Source organism: Mandrillus leucophaeus, unplaced genomic scaffold (assembly GCF_000951045.1).
Source record: "Mandrillus leucophaeus isolate KB7577 unplaced genomic scaffold, Mleu.le_1.0 Scaffold313, whole genome shotgun sequence".
NCBI classification, from domain to species: domain Eukaryota; kingdom Metazoa; phylum Chordata; class Mammalia; order Primates; family Cercopithecidae; genus Mandrillus; species Mandrillus leucophaeus.
Window position 1 is genome coordinate 498,382 of NW_012103288.1, and position 14,535 is coordinate 512,916.

Genomic DNA, 14,535 nt, shown 5'->3' on the forward strand with positions numbered 1-14,535 from the left:
CTCTACTAAAAATACAAAAAAACTCAGCTGGGCATGGTGGCAGGCACCTGTAGTCCCAGCTACTTGGGAGGCTGAGGCAGGAGAATCGCTTGAACCCGGGCAGCGGAGATTACAGTGAGCCAAGATCACGCCACTGCACTCCAGCCTGGGTGACACAGCGAGACTCTGTCTCAAAAAAAAAAAAAAAAAAAAAAAAGTCACATATTCAGTTGTATTTGACTCTGTTATGTTGGTATCTGTATCTCTAGTTAGCTATATGTTTCTTTCCTCCCTCTGTAACTTAGTCTTAGGCATATCTGTTCATATCAGTGTGCATCATTCTTTGAGAATTAAAAAACAAAACAACTGTGAATTATATGCAAAATCCTGTGCTTGGTGGTATGGGGGATACAAAGTATAAGACAGTTCTAGGTTTCCAGGAATTTATAATCTGTTTGGATAGATAACGGACAAAATAAGTATCGCACAGTACAATATATATCATATGATGGGTAAATTCTACAGAAGTAGCTGTTTTTGTGCCTTTGTGTAGATCTTTGTGAGACTCTGATATATCATGTGTCTATCACAGCCCTCTCTCCTACTTACAAGTGATGAGGCTGTTGTTCTGATAGTCCTGCCAAAATGGCAGGCCAAGCTGACGGTCTTATGCAGTCCAGAGGGAAGAGAAGGAGATTATCCCCCTTACTCCCTGCACTCTCCCCTAGCCCATTAAGGGAGAAAAGTTTAGGGCTGTCGTAAACTTCCCTGGTTTAGGAAGTTTGTCAGCCAACCTCCCAGGTTGAAGTTTTTTAATGTCATGTTACTACAGAAGCTATGGGGATGAAGTATGGTTTTAAGTTATTTTGGAGATATCACCCAGAGAAAGTGGAGCCAAGACTGTTGATGCTAGCAGATGAAAATTGTTGTGATCCCTTCTGGGTTCCTAAATAACAATGGCATTTCCAAATGTTCCCACTTGAGGGAGCACAGAAATGGTTCTAAGTTTTGTCTAGTCAAAGCACTCTAATCTCAGACTGTCTTGGGAAGGGAAACTTGGAAAACCAGCATCCCCTGGCTGTAGCAGCCTTTGTTTGACTGACAAGGGTGCTGAGTGGACTCGAGTCCCTAGTTTCAGAACATTCATGTTCCTTATCCACCTCTCAGTCATTCAGGCTTTGACTGGCTAACAGTCAGCTACAGGGATCCTCCCCAGTTGTGGCCCTCTCTCTACCATGGAGGTAGACAATGGTAGAACCAATGTCTGTGGTTCTAGTGCCTACAAATATGCCTAGTGAGTGTCTGTGTTTGGGGGAAGACAGTGCTCTCTCTCTGGCTTCCATGTTTTAATAAAGTGGATCTGTGAGAATCTTGTAGGGGTTAGTCCTAAGCTCAGATCTTTAGTCTTAGCTTTTAAGACCTAATGTTTCATTAGGCGGTATAGTGTACAAGAACATGAGCTTTGCAGATAATGCTCATTCCACTCAGAAGTGGATAGAAGTATTTCTGGAAGGCACAATATTGTAGCAGTATTGGTTTCTTCTCTTCTGTGATTCCAGAGAGGTAGAATTTCATCAGAATGGAATAAATACATTCAAAAATTTTATAAAAATGGCTGGTTGTGGTGGCTGATGCCTGTAATCCCAGCACTTTGTGAGGCCGAAGCGGGCAGATCAGTTGCGGTCAGGAGTTTGAGACCAGCCTGGCCAACATGGTAAAAACCCCGTCTCTGTTATAAATATGAAAATGAGGTGGGTGTGGTGGCACACGCCTGTAATCCCAGCTCTCAGGAGGCTGAGGCATGAGAATCGCTTGAACCCAGGAGGAGGCAGTTGCAGTGAGCCAAGATCACGCCACTGCACTCCAGCCTGGGCAACAGAGCGTGACTCTGCCTCAAAACAAAACAAACAAGCAAGCAAATTTACAAAAATGAACACTGCCAAGATAACCAAACTCTTCATCAGTTATAATAAATTATTTTCTTAGGTATAAGTAGTTTTAAAATTTTTTGTTTTTTCATGTATGTTATTTATTAAAATTTTGATGTTATAAAAAAGCAAACCACAAGCTCTGGAACCAGAAGATAGGTGTTTGAATGCCAGCTCCACTCCTTATCAGCCATGTGACCTTGGACAGCTTGCTTAATGTCTCTTGACTCTCAGAGACATAATCTGTGAAAATAAGGCTAATAATAGTATTTACTTCAGGGTTGTTATGAAGATTAAATGAGATCATTATTTCTGAAGAGCCTAATAAGGCTGGGTGCAGTAACTCGTGCCTGTAATCGTAGTGCTTTGAGAGGCCAAGGAGGGCAATCACTTTAGCCCAGGAGTTCAAGACCAGCCTGGGCAACATGGTGAAACTCTATCTCTACTAAAAATACAAAAATTAGCTGGGTATAATGGCGTGCGCCTGTAGTCCCAGCTACTCAGGAGGCTGAAGTGAGGGAGGATCACCTGACCCGGAGGAAGTCAAGGCTGAAGTGAGCTGTGATCACACCACTGCACTCCAGTCTGGGTGACAGAGCGGGACCCTGTCTCAGAAACAGAAAAAAAACAGGGTTGGGGGAGGTGGTGGCTTTATAGTGCTTTAAAGAAAGTCATTATTTGTTCACCAGCCCTTCCCCTGATGTTGCTAGGCTAAAATGGATGGAATCAGGTTAAGCTGAATCTGTTTTCTTGTCTCTCCAGGTCATTTCCTCAGATAGCTCCCCAGCTCTGGAAAATGAGCATCCTCAAGGTAAGTTTACTGAAGAAAGGAAAGTGGGCATGGAAACAATAGCCTGACCCTAACAATGTCTTCAACAATGCTTTTGAATCTCTCCCCTGGGAAAGTCAAAGCAGGGCCAGATAATGGGCCAAACCACAAAAATCAGTGACAGTAGTTTGGCAAGATCACCCAGGAATAAATCTTGGGCAGATTGGGGATGGTTAATATCTTCAATTATCAAACCACTTGAGAGAAACTTCTGAGGTACAGGGAAAACTTCCATAGGCAGCTCTGGGCTGGCTAACCATGTTTTAGAAGTCCTGGGTATTTTCTGCGTAGTCCAGAAACAGTGCCACCAGGATTTTATCACCCAGCAAGCTCACTAAAGCCATTGAGTGTACACAAAAAATTATGCAAAGGGCTGGGCGCTGTGCCTTACTCCTGTAATCCCAGCGCTTTGGGAGGCCGAGACAGGTGGATCGCTTGAGCTGAGGAGTTTGAGACCAGCCTGACCAACCTGGTTAAACCCTGTCTCTACTAAAAATACAAAATTAGCCAGGTGTGGTGGCGCATGCTTGTAATCCCAGCTACTTGGGTGGCTGAGGCAGAAATGCCTGAACCGCAGAGGCAGAAATTGCAGTGAGCCAAGATTGTGCCATTGCACTCCAGCCTGGGCAACAAGAGTGAAACTCCATCTCAGAAAAAAAAAAAAAAAAAAATTAAATTAGAAAAAGGCTCTTAGAACTAATCTAGTAATAGAAGCACTAAACCTCTAAAATCCAGAGCACAAGGAAGACAATTCCAATGCCGGCCAGTGCCTATTTTATGTTTTTGAGTACATTTGTATTAGCACCAAGGCAGAAACCTGAAACTCAAATTGCCTACATGGACCAAGCAGTGAAGTGAACTACATATGATTATGACAACCTGTAGATCTTGTGTTGCATCTAAAAGAAGGTGACAACTGGACTGGCTATGGTGATTCATGACTGTATTCTAGCACTTTGGGAGGCCAAGGCGGGTGGATCACCTGAGGTCAGGAGTTGAAGACCAGCCTGGCCAACATGGTGAAACCCTGTCTCTACTAGAAATAAAAATATTAGCCGGGCGTGGTGCCGCACACCTGTAATCCCAGCTACTTGGGAGGCTGAGGCAGGAGAATTGCTTGAACCTGGGAGGCAAAGGTTGCAGTGAGCCGAGATCGTGCCACTACACCCCAGCCTGGGGGACAGCGCAAGACTCTGCCTCAAAAAAAAAATTACAATTAAGGCAGCTGGGTTGTGGTGGCTTATGCCTGTAATCCCACCACATTGGGAGGCCGAGGCAGGTGGATCACCTGAGGTCAGGAGTTCCAGACCAGTCTGATCAACATGGTGGAACCCCATCTCTACTAAGTAGAAAACATTAGCCGAGCTTGGTGGTGGGCACCTATAATCCCAGCTACTTGGGAGGGTGAGGCAGGAGAATCACTTGAACCCAGGAGGCGGATTTTGTTGCAGTGAGCCAAGATCATGCCATTGCACTCCAGCCTGGGCAACAAGAGTAAAACTCCGTCCCCCCAAAAAAAAAAAAGGCAACAACTATGTAGGTCTGGTCAATTAAGACCTATTTTTGGCAGATCTTCTGACTTTGAAGACACTAGAAATTTGGATTTTTATGTAAATTTCTAGATTAAAAATTTTTGATTTAAATAAGTCTGGGCACAGCGTAACACCAGCACTTTGAGAGGCCAAGGCAGGAGGATCACTTGAGCTCAGGAGTTCGAAACCAGCCTGGATAAGTGAGACCCCGTCTCTACAAAAAATTAAAAATTAGCCGGGCATGGTGGTGTGCACCTCTAGTCACAGCTACTGGGGAGGCTGAGGTGGGAGGATTGCTTGAGCCCAGGAGGTTGAGGCTGCAGTGAGCTGTGATTGTGCCACTGCACTCCAGCCCGGGCAGAGAGTGAGATCCTGTCTCAATTATAAACAAACAAACAGGCCGGGTCCTGTGGCTCACGCCTGTAATCCCAACACTTTGGGAGGCCGAGGCAGGCGGATCACGAGGTCAGGAGATCAAGACCATCCTGGCCAACATGGTGAAACCCCGTCTCTACTAAAAATACAAAAAATTAGCCTGGCGTGGTGGTGGGCGCCTGTAGTCCTAGCTACTCAGGAGGCTGAGGCAGGATAATTGCTTGAACCCGGGAGGTGGAGGTTGCAGTGAGCCGAGATGGTGCCACTGCACTGCAGCCTGGGCGACAGAGCGAGACTTGGTCTCAAAAAAAAAAAAAAAAAAAAAGACACCGAGAAAGCCAAATCCAATATATTTGTGGGCCTCTGGCCTGAATGATAGTATTTAACTATCAGTGTAGTGTATGTGTCTTCAACTGGTGTCCAAAAACATTTTCTTGGGAGTTTGAATTCTCAAGTTGAAATAACAATGGTAGGCTTCCAGTTAAAGATGGTAGATTGGTAGATTGGGCTGCGCATAGTGGCTCATGCCTGGTAATCCCAGCACTTTGGGAGGCTGAGGCGGGTGGATCACTTGAGAACAAGAGTTTGAGACCAGCCTGGCCAACATGGTGAAACCCTATCTCTACTAAAAATGTAAAAATTAGCCAGGTGTGGTGACACATGCCTGTAATCGCAGCTACTTGGGTGGCTGAGGCATGAGAATCGCTTGAACTCAGGAGGAGGAAGTTGCAGTGAGTGGAGATCGCACCACTGCACTCCAACTTGGGTGACAGAGCAAGACTCTGTCTCAAAAAAAAAAAAAAGATGGTACATTGAATATATATTCACAAAAAGTCCCCTAAAACCATCATAAAGGAAATTTTTTAAAGAAAAAGATACAAACACACCATAGGGAAAACAGGAGAGGAGATAATAGCAATGAATTTTTGGAAGCTGAAAAGCAGACAAAAGAGTGATGAATGACTTAGATCTGAGAAAACTGAATTATAACTAGCAGTGAGAGCCAAGAAGCATTAAGGTCTAAGAAACAGTCAGATCCCAAGACACCCTATCCCATTGAGTGATCGGGTGAGCAACAGTGAGCAACTCCACCTCCCACCTGTGGCAAAGACTGGAAATCTGGCAAGGGACTCGGGCACAGCTTAGGACTGAAGTACTGCACTGAAAACAGGAGCATGTAGTGAACTATACTAGATGCTGAGCCTCCAGCCGTCTTTTCCTTTTCAGTTTCCAGAGCGCTGGCAGAAAAGACTTCACCCTCCAAGCATGAAATTGAATAAACCTTCTCTCCAGAATCCTCTTGAAGGGAAGTTCTAAAATATTTAAGTATTGAATGTTTCCTACCCAAATGATTCGCAGTCAGTAAGGCTCCCTTACACACTTAGAGCTTCCACTCAGCTTTAAAGCCTCCACTCTTAAGTTATGGTTTAAGTTCTCCTTTAAACCAGGGATTACCAAACATCTAAAGAAAGGATCTGTGAAAAATGATCCAAACTGCCCCCGACCCCACCCTGGAATGTACCTTTGTTTTACTCTGAAGGCTGTATCTCCCTGGTAAAAAATAAATAAAAATGAAAAAGCAAACTGCCCCTCCCGAATTCATGTACACACGGAAGAAACAAACAGGAAAAAAGCAACTGGAAGGAAAAGGGGAGAAGAAAACTTTAATAATATTAATATAACCTTAGGTAAAGGAACATATTTCTCAATACCTGTGAAAGTAGTATATCTTTAAAGAAAACAACAGCCGGGCATGGTGGCTCACGCTTGTAATCCCAGCACTTTGGGAGGCCGAGGCAGGCAGATCACCTGAGGTCAGGAGTTCGAGACCAGCCTGACTAATATGATGAAACCCTGTCTGTACTAAAAATACAAAAATTAGCTGGGCATGGTGGTGTGCACCTGTAATCCCAGATACTCGGGAGGCTGAGACAGGAGAATCGCTTGAACCCAGGAGTTGGAGGTTGCAGTGAGCTGAGACTGCACCATTGCATTCCAGCCTGGGCAACAAGAGCAAAACTCTGTCTCAAGAAAACAAAAGCAACAACAAAAAACCGTATTTCCACCATGAAACAAGTATAGGATACAATTTTTTAAAGAAGGAATTTTCAGAAAAGAAAAAGGAACTCTTGGAAATTAAAAATATAATAGCAAAAATTTAAACACAGCTGGAGGTTTCAAAAGTCAACATGAGGAAATTTCCCAGAAAGGAGAGTTAAAAATCAACAAAGTAGAAAATAGGAGAGAAGGTGCAGTGGCTCATACCTATAATCCCAGCACTTTGGGAGACCGAGGCGGGAGACCAGGAGTTCGAGACCAGCTCAGCAACACAGCAAGACCCTGTCTCAACAAAAAAAATAAAAATTAGCCAGGCACAGTGGCATGCACTTGTAGTCCCAGCTACTCAGGAGGCTGAGACAGGAAAATTGCTTGAGCCCAGAAGGTCAAGGCTGCAGTGAGCCATGATCTCGCCATTGCACTCCAACCTGGGTGACAGAATGAAAGCCTGTCTCTTTAAAAAAAAAAAAAAAAAGGAAATATTTCAACAACCCACAAAACAAACAAACATTAAAGGATCAGTCTAGGAGGTCCAGTTTCTAAATAGGAGTCATAGAAAGAGAAAAATGGCAACACAGAGGGAAGGAAATAATTGAGGAACTAATTCAAGAACATTTATTGGAACTTGAGGACATTAGTTTTCATATTGAAAGGGCCCATCAAATATTCAGCACAATGGATGAAAGTGACCCACCCAAAGCACAGTCATCCTGAGATTTCAGAACACTGGAAACAGAGAAGATCCTATGAGTTTTCAGAGAGAAAAAAAAAAGTCACATACAAAAAGTCAGAATTGCCTCTCAACACCACCAGCAGCTAGCAGGCAGCGGAGGAATGCCTTCAACATTCTGCAGGAAAATACATTCCAAGCTTTCCTGCAGATTCTCTATTCAGTCGAATTATAAATCCAAGGATGAGGGTAGAATAAAGATATCTACAGGCTGCAAGGTCTCAAAAACATGTACCTTCCATGCAACCTTTCTCAGGAAGGTACTGGAAGATGTGTTCCACCAAAATAAGGAAGTAATCAAAAAATATGAAAATGCGATATAGTATACAGGAGCACCAGTGGAGGAGAGACGTGAAAGGGGTACCCAGGATGGTGATAAAGAAAGATCCCAGGATGACAGCAGTGCACACCAGTTAAACCAGCCCAGATCTGAGCAGGTCAGAAGGCTCCAGCGAGACTTCTTTGGGTAGTTTAAATTGATAGACTATCTAATGCTTTTGAACCTCTTGAAAGGAGATTTAAACAACTGGTGAAGCATTTGGGGGTTGGATTAGTTATAAGAATTATACATAGAAAATTAAACAAACAAAAGGACAAGACATTAACTCCAGAGAAAACACAGTTGTGAAAGGAAGAAAAAAAATCATAGTTTATTATTTGGCTTATTTCTGAATAATAAATATTCAGTCAAAATGATTTGAATACTGGCTGGGTGCAGTGCTCATGCCTGTAATCCCAGCACTTTGGGAGGCCGAAGTGGGCGGATCACATGAGGTCAGGAGTTCGAAATCAGCCTGGCCAACATGGTGAAACCCCATCTCTACTAAAATACAAAATTTAGCCGGGCATGGTGGCGGGCGCCTGTAACCCCAGCTACTTGCAAGGCTGAGGCAGGAGAATCGCTTGAACCTGGAAGACTGAGGTTGTAGTAAGCTGAGATCATGCCACTGCACTCCAGCCTGGGTGACAGAGCAAGACTCCCTCTCAAAAAAAATAAATAAATAAAAAAGATTTAAACATTATGGTTTAGCTCCTGGAAGAATGGGGAGGATGGGAAGTACATGTTTGTGGTGAAGCCCTAGTAGGAGAGAGAACTAGAAATTCTCCTCTTCTTTGGTAGGTAGATGATAAATAATGCCCCAAAATGAAAAAAAAAAAATCGGAAACTAGCAATACAAACATGTTATTTAAGGACATAGAATTAAGTACCAAAATAATCAACTAAAAGAGGTAGATAGATGTTCTCATCTCTGGGGAAGGGTAGTACAGGAAGGTGGGTTGCAAGGACTGCGTTTTTTTCTTAACAAAATTTGTAAAACTGTTTGACTGTTTAAACTGTGTGTCTGTATAACTTTGGTTTAAAAATTAAATATTAAAAACCAAATTGATTAAAGACTTAAGAGCATAAGTTTGGAATCAGATCTGGGTTTGTTTGAGTCTTTCTTGCCACTTATTAATGGGTGAACTTGAACAGTTTATTTAACTACACCTATTTTCTCATCTGAAACATGAGGACAGTACTTACACATTTGTAAGGATTAAATTTTGTAATTTTTTTTTTTTTTTTTTTGGAGACAGTCTCTCACTCTGTCGCCCAGGCTGGAGTGCAGAGGCACAATCTCGTCTCACTGCAACCTCCACCTCCTGGGTTCAAGCAATTCTCCTGCCTCAGTCCCCTGAGTAGCTGTGACTACAGGCACGTGCCACCACGCCTGGCTAATTTTTGTATTTTTTAAGTAAAGATGGGGTTTTGCCATGTTGCCAGACTGGTCTCAAACTCCTGACCTCAGGTAACCCACCCACCTTGGCCTCCCAAAGTGCTGGGTTACAGGCGTGCGCCACCATGCCCAGTCAATGTAATTTATTTATTTATTATTATTTTGACACGGAGTTTCACTCTTGTTGCCTAGGCTGGAGTGCAGTGTTACAATCTGGGGTTACTGCAACCTCTGCCTCCCAGGTTCAAGCAATTCTCCTGCCTCAGCCTCCCGAGTAGCTGGGACTACAGGCGCCCACCACCATGCCCAGCTAATTTTTTGTATTTTTAGTAGAGACGGGGTTTCACCGTGTTAGCCAGGATGGTCTTGATCTCCTGACCTCGTGATCCACCCACCTCAGCCTCCCAAAGTGCTGGGATTACAGGCGTGAGCCACCGCGCCTGGCTAATGTAATATTTTTAAGTGCACATAGTATAGTATGTAGCACATTCAAGCTATTATTTTGGGAGATTGCTTCCCTAGTTTAGAGCGAGCAATTAAAATCACAGGAATAGAAAAAGGTAAACTACCCAGGATCTCCTGGGATGATTTCTGATTTACAGAGTGGTCCCAGAATGGACTATCAGGGTGTTTTGAGCCAGGTTGATTGAGCACTGGGCTCCAACTTATTGTTAATGAGAAATGGCCCAACTTGGACCATGACTTTCCCATTTGCAGGTCTTAAAATAACTTTTTTTTTCAATTGAGACAGGGGTTCGCTGTGTTGCCCAGGCTGTCCTTGAGCTCCTGGGTTCAAGTGATCCGCTGCCTCAACTTCCTGCGTAGCTGGGATTACAGGTGCTTGCCACCATGCCCAGCACAGTCTTGGAAGAATTTTAAGCAGCTTATTTCATTGAAAAAAGAGGAAAGTGAAAATGTGCTAAATATATGAAAGGGAAAGCTTGGATTAAAGATGAGAAACATTTTTAGATTATAACATGTTAAAGAGAGATACTATAGGCTTTATGTTTTAGTCAACTTTCTTTTACCTATAGGGACCAATAGATAAAGTCTTAACCTGGAGATAGGGGTTGGATGAAATGGTTTCTAAGAGGTTTATGCAGGTTTTGTGGAAACAATAGGAACAAGACAGATAAGGGGCCTTATAAAAAAAATCATGCTGTAAATATTTGAGATACTAGAATACTATTCTGTTTTCTGTCTCTTTTGATTGGGAGTTTTTATGGGGAAGGAAGCTGCTAACTATCCCACCCTATGCAGAGACCCCAGAATCCAACAATAGCGTGTATACTTCCTTCATGAAGTCTCATCGCTGCTATGACCTGATTCCCACAAGCTCCAAATTGGTTGTATTTGATACGTCCCTGCAGGTGGGTGAATCCTCTTTTCCCTTCCCCCTTTGGAGCCTGTGGTTTAATACCTCTCATCCTATCTCATCCTAAGGGTAATATCCTTATCCTTCTGTGAAGTTAGTCTCATGTTTTACCCAACATGCCCAAACACTGTTCTTTATTTTACAGTCCTGCCCCTGTGGATTTGCCTTTATGATTATTACTGTCTTGGCTACAGGTGAAGAAAGCTTTTTTTGCTTTGGTGACTAACGGTGTACGAGCTGCCCCTTTATGGGATAGTAAGAAGCAAAGTTTTGTGGGTAAGCAAAAGTTTCTGGAACACATTATTATTGGCATCTTGTGCTGGGCAGGGAGACAAGCTTCAGGCAGTACTGAGGGCTCTGTCTTGTCCTCTAGGCATGCTGACCATCACTGATTTCATCAATATCCTGCACCGCTACTATAAATCAGCCTTGGTAAGGAACCTTAGCCCAATGACCAAAATCACTTTCCCTACCCTAAGTCCCTCATTCTCATTTCTTTTGCTCCCAGCAAGCCACAAGGGCTTCAGGAAGCAGAGAGATCAGGTCTCAAATTCTGTTGCTTCTGCTTTCAGGTACAGATCTATGAGCTAGAAGAACACAAGATAGAAACTTGGAGAGGTATGTAGAGAATTGGGGTTGTAAAAGGTTATAAAGGGATGGAGGGTTTCTGGGAAATGCTTTTCCATGGTGGTATTTTGTGACCCATCCCTTTTCCCTTCAGAGGTGTACCTCCAGGATTCCTTTAAACCGCTTGTCTGCATTTCTCCTAATGCCAGGTGAGTTCCAGTTATCCATCTGTCCAAAAAGGGGAAGAGATTTGCCATCAGCCTAGCTAATGCCCTAGACACCCAGGGAAAGGGGAAGAAGAGAGAAAAGACACACACACACACACACACACACACTTACACACACACACACACACTTACACACTTTCTCTCTCTCTAAGTCTGGCCTGTACTCTGCCCCCCTTCCCTAACCATTAGCTTTCCCTGTTTAGTGATACACTTTATGGAGCTGTTTACTCACCCTCAGCCCCAGCACTGTGGAACTTATTATCTCCAACCCTCCCACAGCTTGTTTGATGCTGTCTCTTCATTAATTCGGAACAAGATCCACAGGCTGCCAGTTATTGACCCAGAATCAGGCAATACTTTGTATATCCTCACCCACAAGCGCATTCTGAAGTTCCTCAAATTGTTTGTAAGTGCTCCTCAGCCCAGTTCTTTTTTCTCTTTTTTCGTTTATTTATTTATTTATTGAAAAAAGAGACAAGGTCTCACTGTGTTGCCCAGGCTAGTGTCGAACTCCTGAGCTCAAGTGATCCTCCCGCCTCAGCCTCCCAAAGTGCTAGGATTACAGGTGTGAGCCACTGCATCCAGCCCCACTTCTTATTTATTTATTAATTTATTTTGATACAAGGTCTTACTCTGTTGCCCAGGCTGGCGTGCAGAGGCACTATCATGGCTCACTGCAGCCTCCAACCTCTTGGGCTCAGGTGACCCCCAATCTCAACCCCCAGAAGAGCTGGGACTACAGGTGTGTACCACCACACCTGGCTAATTTTTTGGTATTTTTTATAGAGATGGGGTTTTGCCAAGTTGCCCAGGCTGGTCTCGAACTCCTGGGCTCAAGCAATATGTCCCCCTCAGCCTCCCAAAGTACTGGGATTATAGGCATAAGCCAGCGCACCCAGCCCTTATTTCTAACATACTGGGTTGGAGGGGGTATCCAAGGGTGGCTTTGGGTGCCTTGAAAATTAAGCTGATGGTTCTTTCCTCAGATCACTGAGTTCCCCAAGCCAGAGTTCATGTCCAAGTCTCTGGAAGAGCTACAGATTGGCACCTATGCCAATATTGCTATGGTTCGCACTACCACCCCCGTCTATGTGGCTCTGGGGATTTTTGTACAGCATCGAGTCTCAGCCTTGCCAGTGGTGGACGAGAAGGGTGAGAGATTGGGCAGAAGGAGAGGGAGGGAAGATCCAGGCAAGTCAGGGTGGCTCCGGGAAAATCTGCTTTCCCCTCAGCTTAGCCAGGAGGGTGATTCTGTGAGTAGGGGGAGCTTTAGACCCCAGATCCTCCTTACTGAGCTGCCTCTGTCCCCCTAGGGCGTGTGGTGGACATCTACTCCAAGTTTGATGTTATCGTGAGTGATTGTGGAGGGTTTGGGAGGTAGGGAAGGGTGGGGGGTGCTATTAAATATGGAGAGGGAGAAGGGAGTCTCTTCTGTGATCTAAGGGTCTTAGAAGCTTCCAGGCTTTCAAATCCTATTTGAAAAGGAATTGAATGAGTTGGGTATGCCTTGTGGCTGACAATTGCCCTGAATCCCTCTGGTGAGGTTGGATGGGTTCAGGGTTTGGAGGCTGGCTTTCTTGCTTCCCTGCAAGCTCCTTCCTCTGTCTCCCCAGAATCTGGCAGCAGAAAAGACTTACAACAACCTAGATGTATCTGTGACTAAAGCCCTGCAACATCGATCACATTACTTTGAGGGTGTTCTCAAGTGCTACCTGCATGAGACTCTGGAGACCATCATCAACAGGCTAGTGGAAGCAGAGGTAGGGAGGCCAGCAACCCTAAAGGAGCTGAGGGGAGCAACCTTGAGAGTGGGGTTTGGCAAGGAGAGTAGGGGCAGAGGGGCTTCCCCTGAGGCCAGCACTAAACATTCCCTTTTTCCCTTGTTGTTCTGTGCCAGGTTCACCGACTTGTAGTGGTGGATGAAAATGATGTGGTCAAGGGAATTGTATCACTGTCTGACATCCTGCAGGCCCTGGTGCTCACAGGTGGAGAGAAGAAGCCCTGAGCTGGGGGAAGGGGTCAGGCAGCACCAGGGGATATGCCCAACTCACTGCCTGCTGGAAGCTCTGTGGGAATCAGATGAAACTTGGGGGAATTGTGACTCTGTTCCCTGCTCAGGGCCCCCTACCCTTCTATCTGGGAGCTAGGGAAGGTATAGGGGGAGGAAGGAGAATGGATTTATAGCTACCCTTACCCTCACACATACACTTGAAAAAAACTTTCAGCCTAGCCAATTCTAGCCCCTGTCTTCTTAGACATAGCCCCCTTTCTGGGTGAACTATAGGCTCTGTGCCTCTCAGACAAATTCTGATCTCTAAGAGATCCCCAGACCTCACTTGCCTCTGCCTCCATCTCAGCCCTGATTCAACCCTAAGATAACAGCACAACAAAATTCTTCATAAAGATATTTTTATTCACCTGTTCCATGCTATATGGAGGAGGCTAAGTCCATTTAGTGACATTTCTTCCCATAATGTGAGTGGGGAGGATTGTGGGGAGGAGGGGCTTTGGGTTCCTGTGTTTGTGCATATGAAGGGAGATGGGGGTTAGGTGGAGGAGGAGGGCAGCGTGATTAGCTAAGGTTATTGCTTTTTGTGGCAAATCTAATTAAATGACAGCTATCTCTTCATGGTATTGCAGTGTTTGATTTTTACAGTTGATGGATACTACCTTCCTACTTTATATGGCTTCTTCAACTGGTCATTAATAATAATGTGTGTACACACACACACACACTTACACACACAATACTGTGTGCCAGACATCATTCTCAGTGCTTTACATATATTAACTAATCCTCAGAACAATAGTAGACACTATTCCAGTTTTTTACAGATTTAAAAAAATGGAGGCACAGAGAGGCTGGGTAACTAACCCAAGACCACACAGCTAGTAAAAAAAAAAATGGAGCTAGGATTTGAACCCAAACAGTCTTTACTGCTACAGTAGACTTCCGACTTCTAATTCTTTCACAACTACTCCTTACCCTATTCCCTGTGGTTCCTCCTTTCTATCTCACTTTCCCCTCTGCCTGAATCATGGCTGGTACCCAAGGAAAATCCTGTAACAGTGTTAGTGTCTACTCCCAAGAGTAGACAGACTTGAGGGTCTCCTTTGGGCAGAGAATCCTGCCACCATTATCAGCTTTTCTTAAGGAAGGTTGGACTGTTTGGCTTTTGCTGAGTTGGCACTATTTTTTTTTTTTTTTTTTTTTTTT

General features: G+C 44.3%; 1 protein-coding gene across 3 annotated transcripts in view; it reads left to right on the top strand.

Moving 5' to 3' along the window:
* The window catches only part of PRKAG1 (protein kinase, AMP-activated, gamma 1 non-catalytic subunit), a 17,270-nt gene extending 3,323 nt beyond the window's left edge, over positions 1–13,947 (top strand). For 2 of the 3 annotated variants that reach the window (XM_011987608.1, XM_011987609.1), the window contains exons 2-12: positions 2,670–2,718; positions 10,410–10,519; positions 10,719–10,800; positions 10,898–10,956; positions 11,097–11,142; positions 11,246–11,300; positions 11,598–11,724; positions 12,305–12,470; positions 12,632–12,669; positions 12,932–13,078; positions 13,216–13,947. In XM_011987608.1, the coding sequence (XP_011842998.1) occupies positions 2,670–2,718; positions 10,410–10,519; positions 10,719–10,800; positions 10,898–10,956; positions 11,097–11,142; positions 11,246–11,300; positions 11,598–11,724; positions 12,305–12,470; positions 12,632–12,669; positions 12,932–13,078; positions 13,216–13,323 (987 nt within the window). In that variant the 3' untranslated portion in view covers positions 13,324–13,947. Of the gene's footprint in view, positions 1–2,669; positions 2,719–10,409; positions 10,520–10,718; positions 10,801–10,870; positions 10,957–11,096; positions 11,143–11,245; positions 11,301–11,597; positions 11,725–12,304; positions 12,471–12,631; positions 12,670–12,931; positions 13,079–13,215 lie in introns of all 3 variants that reach the window. The other variant, XM_011987607.1, reaches the window with a different exon arrangement.
* The last annotated feature ends 588 nt before the right edge of the window (positions 13,948–14,535 follow it).